Below are 12965 nucleotides of genomic sequence, written 5' to 3' on the forward strand. Positions count from 1 at the left end.
TTTGGGGGGGAAATAAATAATTTTTTTTTATTCCCCCCCCCCAGGTGCGGGGCTCGAAGAACCAGGTCGGGGAACAGTGGGAAGGCACGCTCTGCCTCCCCGCTGTCCCCCGAGCTTGTGGGGCTGGCGATGGGGAGAAGTGCACCAGTCCCAGGAGGGCAGGCAGCTCTGTGCCGCCATCCCGAGCGGGGCGGGACTTAGCGCCCTGCTCGGGATGGCGGCGCAGAGCTGCGCTGGTCCCAGGACCGCAGGCAGCTCTGCAGGGCTACCAGGAGCGGGGCGGAGCTTCTCCCCCGGCTCCCGGTGGCCGGGCAGAGCTGCGCTGGTCCCAGGACCGCAGGCAGCTCTGCTCGGCCACCGGGAGCGGGGCGGAGCTTCTCCCCCGGCTCCCGGTGGCCGGGCAGAGCTGCGCTGGTCCCAGGACCGCAGGCAGCTCTGCTCGGCCACCGGGAGCGGGGTGGAGCTTCTCCCCCGGCTCCCGGTGGCCGGGCAGAGCTGCGCTGGTCCCAGGACCGCAGGCAGCTCTGCTCGGCCACCGGGAGCGGGGCGGAGCTTCTCCCCCGGCTCCCGGTGGCCGGGCAGAGCTGCGCTGGTCCCAGGACCGCAGGCAGCTCTGCATGGCCACCGGGAGCGGGGCGGAGCTTAGCGCCCCACTCCGGATGGCAGCGCAGAGCTGCGCTGGTCCCAGGACCGCAGGCAGCTCTGCATGGCCACCGGGAGCGGGGCGGAGCTTCTCCCCCGGCTCCCGGTGGCCGGGCAGAGCTGCGCTGGTCCCGGGATTGCAGGCAGCTCTGCACAACCCTCGGAGCCGGTCTCCCGAGGGTTGCGCAGAGCTTCCTGAAGCCTAGAGAGCGAGAGGGGTCGGTACGCACCGACCCCCCTCGCTCTCCAGGCTTCAGCGAAAGCCTGCATTCGCCCCATAAGACGCAGGCACATTTCCCCTTCTTTTTTGGAGGGGAAAAAGTGTGTCTTATGGGGCGAAAAATACGGTAAATATGGCCCTGACTTAGACTCACAGTGCTGACACACACAGGAAGCCCCCACAACCGAGCACACACACACACACACACACACACACACCTACAACCCCGCACAGCCTGACAAATGTTCCCCATAATCTCACATACTGCGGCACACTCTCTAGCAATCCCTTGCATCCCACAACCCATACAAACACGGGTATACACATTCTCGCAGTTAGGTTACCTACTGCACAATCCTGCAGATGTTCTGGACAGAACCATCAGCCCCCTCTGCTAGAATTAATAAGCCAGGGCAGATGGGCGTGTGGTTGGATATGTAACAAACACCTTGTCCACATAAGCTGTCTGCATAAGCTGAAACTGATCTCAGAACACCCCACTGACTATAGCCTTGGATACTTCATCTCAAACAGCAAGAACTGCAGAGTCAAGGTCATTCTGAAGTCAAGTGACTTTATCCACAAATAAAACTAAGGCATACTTTCTCTCCAAGCAAGTTAAAAAGTGTGCCTTCCTGCAGCAGATTTCTCTACCTTCATGTAAACCCGTCCTCTGAAATATGCTCTGAGATTTGAATTATACATCATGAAGTTGCTTGAAATGTCACAGACTACATTTTCCCTAAGGTGGAATGTGCTGAGAAAGCCCCCTCCCTTGCTGCACCTTTTCAGATCTCTTATTTATTTCAATTTATAGCTAATATTCCATTATCAACCCTTGGGCTGTTCATTTGAGGCTTTCTTTTTCTCATTTTCCCCTCATTAGTTTCTGCCTTTCTCTAGGCTATTCTATGCAAGTTTTGTTGTCACAATTCCTAACGAGGACTGAGAAGGGCAACTAACTTCACACACACACACACACAGAGAGAGAGAGAGAGAGAGAGAGAGAGATGATAGATGATAGATAGATATAGATAGATGATAGATGATATATAGATAGAGAGATAGATAGATATAGATAGGTGATAGAGTTGCTGATCTAGCCTAAAACTAAGCCTCACAGCTCTGGTGTGTATGGTTTTGCATGGCTGTTTTTTAAAAAACATATCTCCTATAATTAATATTCATTTGCAATTATTATGAATAGGCATTTAGACCAATTCACACAATCCCAACACAAGTCTGAAATGTGGGCTAAGTGATGTTGGGCTTAGTCCATACTTGGAATAACATTTCTTACTCTGCTATTTTGGCTAGGGATAATTGAGGGATTAATTCAGTCCACATTTTAAAGCTAGCAGGCCTAATTCAGTTAATGATTCCCCCCCCCCACACACACTCCTCTCAATTTTGCAATACAGTTCTCGGCTCAGAAAAGTAAAATACACATTTGGGGTTAAAATGCATATGAAAATGTGTATTTTAGGATAATGCAGACACAAAAAAGTGTGTTTTACGGCAAAATGTACAGCAAACATGTAGAATGATGGATATGACATGAAACTAACATATGAATGAACAAACACACACAAACTCTCTTGTATCATAAACAGATTTGTCCATTCTTGATTTTGACACTATGGTACATAGCTGCAACTGGAAGCAGCAGCATTAAAAAGGTACTATGTTGTCAACAAGAACACTACAACATAGAAACACAAATATTGAAGTCACAATAGTATGCATACTTTTCTGGGAGTAAACCTTATTGAACTGCTGAAACCCAAGCAGTGAGTTTGTGACATCTGCTCCTGTAAAGATCACCAAAGGCTTGAGAGAATGCTGCTGTGTTATTCTCTGGCCTTTTGAACCATTCATTTATTTCGAAGTATTTTAAAGAGTGAGTGCAGTGACTGAGAAATAATATATGAGTGCGGTCATTTTTTATTTATTTTTGAAGGCATAAATTTAGGGCCAACCACAATACTGTTGTTCCAATTTAAGCCTCTTTATTTCCACAGTAGGCTAAGTTATGTGTTATTTAAAGGCATTCTTTTCCATAAGCAAACCCAGAGACGGAATCGGCCTTCTCATTTTGTTCTGTCTCCTCCTCTTGCCCCAGCTTCAATCAGGAGAATTCCCACAGAAGCCAACTGAAAGATGCCAGAGTAAGTAGGAGATCAGAACGGGGTGCTTACTGCCTTACATTTGTATGCCTGACACATTTCTTTTCCTGCTGAATCTCCATGGGGAAAAAACATACAGTGCTCTCTGTCTTTTACAAAATAGCTGCCATTTACGGCATCTCTTCCCCTAAGCAGCTCATTCTCTATACCATTAACTGAAGTGCACCTTCAGGCCAATTACAGACTCTGGTAATTAGAAAAGCTCTCAGAGTCACCTACCATCCAACAAGGTGGCATTTAGGGTGATGTCACCCCAATATCACTTCATTATGCCTTGTTGAGCACAAGGCAGGCAACATTTAAGACGGTATCTAATGAGGGGAAACTGCCACAACTACAGTCAAATGTTTGGGCTTCCTTTTATAGGCATGCCATACCAAAGAAGCATGGTTCATTAAAGGGAGGGAGTTTGTTGGTACATTAAAGCAGGAAAACGCATCCAGTGGCACTTGAAAATATGGTCGCACTTGGATATATCTGCAAAGCAGACACAGCAAACACAGAATTACATTAGAACCATTATTTTATTTTTCTTGTTCTCTTGTGTATACAAACGGAATAAATCTCTCTAGTGTGGTGTCAGGCAGAAGACAAGACTGCACTGACTCGGACTGCCTGATACGTTCATCTATTTCTCCCTTTGTGCAAAGCCATGTCCTAACAAAGTGGTAGTGGGAACAGACTGTAGAGCAAACTCAACTCTCGGTTTCAAAGGCAGCATTGATAGTGGCCGTGGCGGGAGTGTGTGTGTTTATATCACATCTTTACTACCTTGATCACCTTTGGCAATCGCCCAGCCATAGGCTCCCATGGTGTTTTTGTTAACCGTTGCAATTACGGTAGGTTGGATCCAGAGTGTTACTTTCACAAACAACTTGTTTAATGTGCCCACCAGCCCTGCAGAGGTAAAGACTAGGCAAGAAAGGGATCAATGAAAACATTGACCCTGTGTGCATTTGCTGTGGAAAAAAAAGCGAATTGCATGTTTGAGATCATTAGAAAAGTAATAGAAAACAGCCTGCCAATCTCACAATGCTTTTGTATAAATCTACAGTCTGACTACATTTGGAATGGTGTCTGTGCTCCCCTAAAAGGATTCTGTGAAGCTGGAAAAGATGGAGAAGAGGGCAGTCAAAGCGGAGGGTAGGACAAGGGATTTGAGCAACTCCACTTGCGCATGTCACATATGTGTTGGGCCCCTTGACTGGATAGGCCTTTGGATGGGAATCTACTAATGTTCTTAACGTAAGTAAGAGTATGCACATAGCTGTTAAAATAATCCTGATGTCACATTGGTGGGATTGAACTGGCACTACTGAGCTGACAGTGACTAACCAGGATAGAGATCTTGGGTCATGGTGCATAGCTCAATCAAAACATCACATGTGGCACATGTAAAAGCCTCCAATAGTACTCAAGCACAGGGATGCCCCAATGAAATTGATTGCTAGGAGATTCAGGAGAGCAACGCATGTCTAATTCATGGAATCACCATAAAAATATGTTGATTCAACAAATGCAGGTGGCTATAAAGGGGAATTGGAGAAATTCATGGAAGAAAAGTCTATTAATGGCCACTAAACATGATTACTGTATGGAACTTCTAGGTTTCATTCACACTGACTAGGTAGACGTTAGTCTTGATCCCAGTAAGGCTCCTCTTAAGTCCTTACATATATTCACATCTTAGATAGGTATCTCCCCTCAAAGAGAGATGCATTCCCTACTCAAATCTGTTTCAGTTCCAGACCAGGAGAAAGCAATGCTCTTTCCCAGATTACAACTTCTCTTCTATGAAATAAATGTATAAAGGAAACATTCAAAATGATACAAACACCTCTCTCTCTCTCTCTCTCTCTCTCTCTCTCTCTCTCTCATGAGCACAAAAATCAATGAAAAATGTCAGTTCCTAGAGGATGGACAGGCAGAAACAGAAAAAAGTGTCATTTTTACTTAATCTATTTCTTCTTCTTTGTAAGACTTGTGCTTCTGAGTTCCAATTTTTATAAAACAGATAAAAATTCTCTCTGTCTCCCTTTCTCAACTTATCTCCAACCAGCTACACAGACATTTTATGCCGGCCACGTACAGCATCATGGGAAGGACAAAGAGAATGAAATTACCCGTGCATTTACGATCTGTGTCTTCCTTTTTTGACCCACTAATCGTTAACTTGCAATTGAAGTTTTCTTCCCAGTATTCTGCAAACCACACATTTCTTCTGTTGTTCTCCAGTGTGCGGGAAGTAAAGTAGGTATCAAATCCTAAAAGAGAGAGTTGTTGTTGTTATTATTACATATATAATTCATATACAAGATTGATGTTTTAGGACTTGCTACGCCTATTGCAAGGGGGAACGACATGATTCCATGACAAACCTCAGCCGATAGAACTGTTTCAAAACATCCTAGCAAACTGACTATTTGTGAAGGGGTGGTGGTGGTCAGAGCTGAAACAAAAGTCTCTCATTCTTCCATACTAATAAATTTGGGAAGGGTTCTGAGGCTATGGACGAGGCAGGATTGCTTTAAAAAGTGAAAAATGTTTCAATTAGATGCTTGCTCAGTGGGTAGCTGGTGAGGGGAAATGATTGAAGAAGGTGAACCAACAGGGAACGGACCACAAATAGGAGCTAGAATAATGTGAGGCTCTTCTGATGAAAAGGGAAGAAGGATTTCAGATAGACAAAGGGTTGTGGGTGAAAGCATCTGCTGCTGATGATTGAAGTTCTACATATAAGAAAGTAGACATTTACAGTTTCTAGGAAGTAACTGTTGAAGATACTAAAATATAGCCATTGTGCACTTTGCGTTTATCAACCACACTTTACAAGTTAATCACTACACCGTACATTGTGAATTCTCAGGACACAGCCAAAGTTACACATATTTAAATCTCACTAATTTCAGTTGGTGAGATTTATCTACCCATGAAGCTCTCTTATATTGAACTGAGTTCTTGGTCCATCTAGCCCAGGACTGTACTTTGAGTGGCAGTGGCTTCAGAAAACATTTTCTAGCTCTAATACCCAACTTTAATCTTAACTAGAATAATGGAAAACATGTTATTGACCACTGAGCTATGGCCCTTTCCCCTGTCAGTTTTTCATGCTTCCTCTGACAATCTTTAAGGTCCAACGCCACTTAAAAAATCTCTATAAACAGTATCTCCTTTTAGACACTACTGAATAACTGGAAGAAATCTTCCTGTATCTGAGGTTCTGGCAAATTGTCCTTGGTATCAAACCTACGTAGCTTCTTGCACCATACAATAGTACAAAGTAGCTGAAAATTGTCTCATAACATGGAGAAAATGACTAGAGGTTGTGGTTGTTTTTTGGTCTCTCACTCTCTCATAACATTAGAATTTGTAGACACCCAACAAAGCTGAATGTTGGAGCATCCAGATAAAAGATTTTTTTTATGTAGCGCATAATTAAAGCATGGAACTTGCTTCCACAGGAGGCCATGATGGCCACCAACTTGGATGGGTTTAAAAGAGGTTTAGACAAATTCATGGAGGAAAGGGCTATGGTTGGTTACTAGCTATGATCTGCTGCCATGCTTGACGGCAGCAATGCTTCTGAATACCAGCTGCTAGAACCAACTTCAAGTCTGCCACGCTGAGGGCAGGTTTGAATGGGGTGGGTGTCTCCCTCCACAGAGGTCTCCATCCACACAGAGCCCCCAATTCTGCCTGAGTTGGCCCCACTGTTATCGCCTGACCAATCCCTATGTGTAATGGGAATTGGGGGTTGCTTGTGCGTAAGTTGCCGCCACTCTCGGTGAGGTTGCCTGCATAAACCTTTCCCTGGCTGGACAGTCCTGATTCCGCGTCTGTCTCAGTCACTGGCAGAATCCGTCAGTGGGCATTTCCTGAACTTCTTCCAACATAAAAGTTCCTTGACGGATAGTCTCCGCCTAGCCTCCCTGCGCGGAAGTCTTCTGCGCAGGGTGGGTGTGGGCAGTGGAGGACCAATGCTCTCCCTGCTGGTCTCTGGCAAAGAGTCCTGGAGCCCTCCCTCCGAAACCCGCCTCTGCCCGCCTTTCTCCCTGGTGTAATGCTGATTTCCTTCCCCGGTCACTGAGTCCTCTCTTTTCCTGCTGGGACCTTCTCCGGCATCGCTCAGGAGCCCTTCCACCACTCCTGACTGCGATGGCAGTTCCCTGACACTATGCTATCTCCATCCCCTTCTGCCCCAGTTGAAATGAACAACTGGACTGCAAGTGCAGAAGTAGCTCCACCAATACTCAGCCAGGTTTTGGATTGCTCTGCAAATATGCTTTTAAGTCAGACACCTGAAGGACTCTAAACATGGTTTCCTTAAATGATACAACACATAAACAAATCTATAAATCTTAAAAGGAAGACTTAAGTGCAGCAACAGCGGTGTTGTGAACTGATTTTATAGCCCATCTCTATTGTTAATATAATGCATTTCTCAGGCCCTTATGGAGAAGCCCAGTATTATTCCCATTTTCCTGGCTGTAAGTGAAGTTGAGACACAGCAAACTTCCATTGCCACCAGGGAGAATCATCTCCAATTCTCATATCTTTCCTGTTCTAACTCTAACTGGAACACAGTGTCTTTTGCCTGCTGAAATTTGAGGAGATGCAAGCGAGCCTTTTATCCCATAAGTGTCTGCAAACAATAGTATGAGAATACAATAGCAGTGTTGACAAGCCAAACAACACAGCTTGCCGCCCTCAGTTCTACTGCTTTACCACTTCAGTATTTGTTCACGCACCCAGAATTTAAAGCAGTCAATCAAATGCAGAGAGACCTTTTGTAAATAAGAGGTATTATAAATCAATAGATACATAAGCTAAATACTAGCTTGGTGTCAGAAAGCTGACCTTTATGCCTGCAAAAAAGAAAGCTCACATGAGAGCAGGCTACAGAGACAAGGAAGGATCACAATGTCAATGTGGGTCAAACACCCAGACAGCAGTCTCAGCTTGGGTGATGCTATGCTGACAGATACTAATGGGACTTCACGCAGCATGAAAGTGCAATGACTAGCCATGATCACGATGCTCTCAACACAAGCCAAGCATCTCAGAATTAGAAATCGCCTGCCAAGCTCAGTGGTGGTATCTATTTGGCTGCTTTCTAAATGAAAACTTGCTTTAGTCCATCCATTTTTTAAATTCCCCTTACTCTGATCCCCCCCCCAATATCACCTGCACAAGGAAAGTCAGTTCAACATCCACAGCTGTATTTTGACCCATCGTTAGATGGAGTTGTGATGGATTCACACAGCCTAGTTTGCCACCTTGCAGTGGATCTGACACTTGTGAATGGTTTGGTGTGTATTCAGACAAAGAGCCAAAGACTGTTTACAAATTGCAAACATGGGAAAATACTTTTGGGGCTCTTAGTTATTAAGAGCACATTGGATTTTTGTTTTTTGTTTACGTGCTCTGCAGTGCTGCTGTAATAGGGAATGAAAAGAAACATATCAAAGACCACTCCCCCCCCCACCAACAAGTGGAACCTTTAATTAGATTGCAAGTGACCTTACAGTTCCTTCAGTGTCTCAAATGATCAATACTGAAAAACATGCAGTATTGGTAACATGCAAATTGATTTAGTGAAATAAAAAATAAACAAACTAAAAACTGTTCATCTGCTGACAGTGATGCTTATTAGCCAGACCATGGCTCCTGTACATAGTGAAAAATATTTATTTAAGAAAAGTTCTATACCTCTAAGTAGTTCACAAAATTGCACTTCTTTCTATATGTACGAGTGCACTTTTCTGTTGTCGCAGAATACTTCACATGGTCATGGACAGAGGGCTCCTGTGAAATATAGTGTAATGAGAGGCTGTGGATGGGAAGCCTAGGTGAGTCACAGAAGGGCAGCCAGGAGGGGTTTCTGCAGCCTTCCAGCTCTGCTGGTTCCTTTGCTGCAAGCTTCAAGGCTGCTGTCTCTGGCATCCCAATTCACAGGCCAGCCAGTGCAGCTCCTCTTCTGCCAGCCTGTGGCGACAGTGCTGCTGCTGAGAGCCAATTAGCACAAAGGGTTCTGCCTGGGCAGCAGGAGGTGCACAGCAAGGAAGGTGCTCAGAAGCAGCAGTGGCCATCCAACTGGAGGATCCCCATTTTTCCTACATCCTTGCTCCCCTGGTATTTATTTATTTACTTATTTCTTTCTGCAACCTAGGCCCATTGTGAGAATGTTTTTTTTCTCTCAGCCTTGGACACAAAAAGATACAGGGTCACTGGGTAGAACAACATTTTAAATTTAGGACAAGTCTTTTGGATCCATACTTGAAGAACATTGCTCCCTTTGGGCCTAAATAACAACTATAACTGCATAGCTGCATGGCAATATTTTCTTGTTTGTATAATGAATGTGAGCATTATCTCCTTCTCTTCTTTGCATTGATTTTGCATTTGGCTCTTGTCATTGTGAATCAATTTTGTGTTAGTTTGCTGCCCTGGCTCAAGGAAACATATAAACCACAGTCATTTTCCAGCTCAGTTTTAGAGTCCAGCATGCGAACAATGTTCTGCTTCAAATTATCTTCCGTATATAACAATAGCTTACTGTGGTGCAGCCATACAGACAGGCAAGATACTTCTCCAAGTATGAGCAAAGAGTACACACACAAACACCAGTTTATACCATCCCCACCCCCACCCCAGCCCAATACCTGGTAGGCTGCCGCCTCTCAGCAGATGATGGAAATGGCAGATAGGTTTGGGTAGAGGCAATGGGTATATTTGGATGCCAAGTCCACCCATGAATTGTTTTTATATCCAAATCTTTTTGTTTCTTTTATTAAGACTATTTATACTCTGCTTTCATCTCAGGGTGCGTTACGGAATACAGAGGAAGTAAAACCGCAAAAGACACATTAGTAAATCATGAAACCAAATTAAGCAACAAGATCAACTGAAACTACAGAGCAAGCTGAGCTATCATAAATGGACTAATAATCTAAGGTTGCAACCGTAACCTAGTTCTTCTGGGAATTAGGATCCAGCAGATCTCCAGCTCTGCCAGCAGGTTCCCAGCTCAGCAGGCATAACTCCCTCCCCACAGCTCAGCTGTTTTTCTTTTTCTTTGTCTATATCTAAAATTATTATTATTATTATTATTATTATTATTATTATTATTATTATTACTACTACTACTATTGTGGGTGGCTTACAGCATACATAAAAACATAGCAAAACATCAAGGATTAAAAACCTCTCAATACAGGGCTGCCTTCAGATGTCTTCTTAAAGTTGTACAGTTCTTTATCTCGACATCTGATGGGAGGGTGCCCAAAAAGTATTGGTGCCAATGATGCTTCTAAAAGGAGGGCATTCCATAAGCCTGCCTCACTGGATCATCACCTTGTCGTGGTGAATGGGCTTGCACATTCCTATGACCCTTGTAAGCGAAGCCGTCAGGAGTCTCATACTCCCAGCAGGGTCACCCAAGGCAGTAAGGTCAAAGGGAAGGAGCTAGACCAAGAATGATCCAAGAAGTTCTCAATGGCAGAACGGACAGAAGATAACAAGTGGCATGTTACAACGGCTGTGAAGGCGGGGGAAGGCTGCAACAGATAAGAATCTACTGGTCATTGTGATATTCATGTCATCAGAATAGAGCCTTACTCCGAAGAATGTGCATTGGTCAGCCTCACTGATCTACACACATAAAACAAATTCATGCACAGGCATCTTCCAAAAACCCATCCCAAACCCAAACCCTCAAAGTCCCATGGCAACTGGCAAATGGTAATGGGGGAAGGACTGTGAAATCTGGAAGCCCCTAGTGATGAACCGACACATGGGCAATAGATAAAGATTCAGTCGCTCTGACTCAAGGAATGAGGCAGTTGAGCAGCTTGGCAGCTCTATCCATGATTTCTTCATGGAAGACAATCTTACTCAGCTATGAGTGATTGCCATAGAAGAAGAAGATTCCACAAGCAGAGCAACACCAAAGAGAATGCCTTTTGTTGCATCGTCACATGGTGCTCCTCATCAAGCAGTGGTACACAAAAAGAGCTTCCTCTAAAAGTCTTAAGGCATCAGCAGGGCAGGATAACAGGAAGACACACACTTTTATGGAATTAGCCATTATTTGTGTTAATCTGCCAAACACAAGCATCAAACCATGATTCAAGTCAGGCATTGTGCCAATGTTTGCCATGTGCCCTCCAGAGGAGGGCAACCAAAATGGTCAAAGGCCTGGAAACGATGCCTTATGAGGAACGGCTAAGGGAGCTGGGCATGTTTAGCCTGGAGAAGAGGAGGTTAAGGGGTGATATGATAGCCATGTTCAAATATATAAAAGGATGTCACATAGAGGAGGGAGAAAGGTTGTTTTCTGCTGCTCCAGAGAAGCGGACACGGAGCAATGGATCCAAACTACAAGAAAGAAGATTCCACCTAAACATTAGGAAGAACTTCCTGACAGTAAGAGCTGTTCGACAGTGGAATTTGCTGCCAAGGAGTGTGGTGGAGTCTCCTACTTTGGAGGTCTTTAAGCAGAGGCTTGACAACCATATGTCAGGAGTGCTCTGATGGTGTTTCCTGCTTGGCAGGGGGTTGGACTCGATGGCCCTTGTGGTCTCTTCCAACTCTATGATTCTATGATTCTATGATTCTATGATTCTATGAATGCACATATAATTGTTAAATCATAGCAGCTAGGATGGTTGCTCCCTCTCAAAAGGCTAGGAGTGAGCTTTTGACACAAAGTGCTATACGGATGAAAAATGAAATCAAAGAAGCACATGTAAACCCTGCTTTGCCTGTGGTACATTCGGAAACTCAGACCACGCTTTGCGATAATGATAATTTATTACTAGCATATAGTTTGTGTAAGGAAGGAGGGAAGGAAACAAAATTTCAACTAGCCATCAAAAAAATTTGCAAGCAAATACCATTGTAAAACACCTGTTTGGGGATTTAGGGTGTGGAGACAAAAAACAGGAATTTAGGCTGGTTTATGTTACCCCAGCATTTGTTGTTGTTTAGTCGTTTAGTCGTGTCCGACTCTTCGTGACCCCATGGAGCAGAGCACGCCAGGCACTCCTGTCTTCCACTGCCTCCCGCAGTTTAGTCAAACTCATGCTGGTAGTTTCAAGAACACTGTCCCACCATCTCGTCCTCTGTTGTCCCCTTCTCCTTGTGCCCTCCATCTTTCCCAACATCAGGCTCTTTTCCAGGGAGTCTTCTCTTCTCATGAGGTGGCCAAAGTATTGGAGTCTCAGCTTCACAATCTGTCCTTTCAGTGAGCACTCAGGGCTGATTTCCTTCAGAATGGATAGGTTTGATCTTCTTGCAGTCCATGGGACTCTCATGAATCTTCTCCAGCACCATAATTCAAAAGCATCAATTCTTCGGCGATCAGCCTTCTTTATGGTCCAGCTCTTACTTCCATACATCACTACTGGGAAAACCATGGCTTTTACTATACGGACCTTTGTTGGCAAGGTGATAGATCCAAGCTCTGTTGAGGAGTGGTGCTGTTGCAGGCTGAGCAGAGAGAAAACAAGCCCTTAAAATGGAGTTCCGTTTGCACCACTCCTTTTACTAGCAAGTGTTCCATCAGGTTATGATGTCATGTGAATGAATGAATAAATGAATGAATATTAAGTTCCAAGTTCCAAATGCAGTTCTAGAGGCTGGTGGATTAGAGCCGGCTTGGAAGTGAATCTGGAATTTAACTTGGAGTTTGAGTTCTGCTCCTGCATAAGTGTTTGCTATCCTACAGCAGTGCAGACCAGGATGCTTGAATATGAACAGAATGAAATATTAACATTGTACAGGGCTGGGGTATGTAATAAAGAGGTATAGTATGCTCCTTTCCCCCAAAGGACATAAGTAGTTATTCTGACATTCCTCTAATGAAAATAAATGTATTTACTTCATACCCACAGGATTTTATTGCATGAATATTTTTA

General features: G+C 44.4%; 1 protein-coding gene and 1 long non-coding RNA gene across 4 annotated transcripts in view; one reads left to right on the forward strand and one right to left on the reverse strand.

Moving 5' to 3' along the window:
- The window catches only part of LOC309525497, a 602601-nt gene that overhangs the window by 534554 nt on the left and 55082 nt on the right, over positions 1–12965 (forward strand). The window lies entirely within an intron of this gene.
- Positions 1–12965, reverse strand: part of GRM7 (glutamate metabotropic receptor 7) — a 435430-nt gene that overhangs the window by 158627 nt on the left and 263838 nt on the right. For all 3 annotated transcript variants that reach the window (XM_082209416.1, XM_082209414.1, XM_082209415.1), the window contains exon 5: positions 5172–5312. In XM_082209416.1, the coding sequence (XP_082065542.1) occupies positions 5172–5312 (141 nt within the window). The remainder of the gene's footprint in view (positions 1–5171; positions 5313–12965) is intronic.

This window comes from Podarcis vaucheri (assembly GCF_965113315.1).
Source record: "Podarcis vaucheri genome assembly, chromosome: 2".
NCBI lineage: Eukaryota > Metazoa > Chordata > Lepidosauria > Squamata > Lacertidae > Podarcis > Podarcis vaucheri.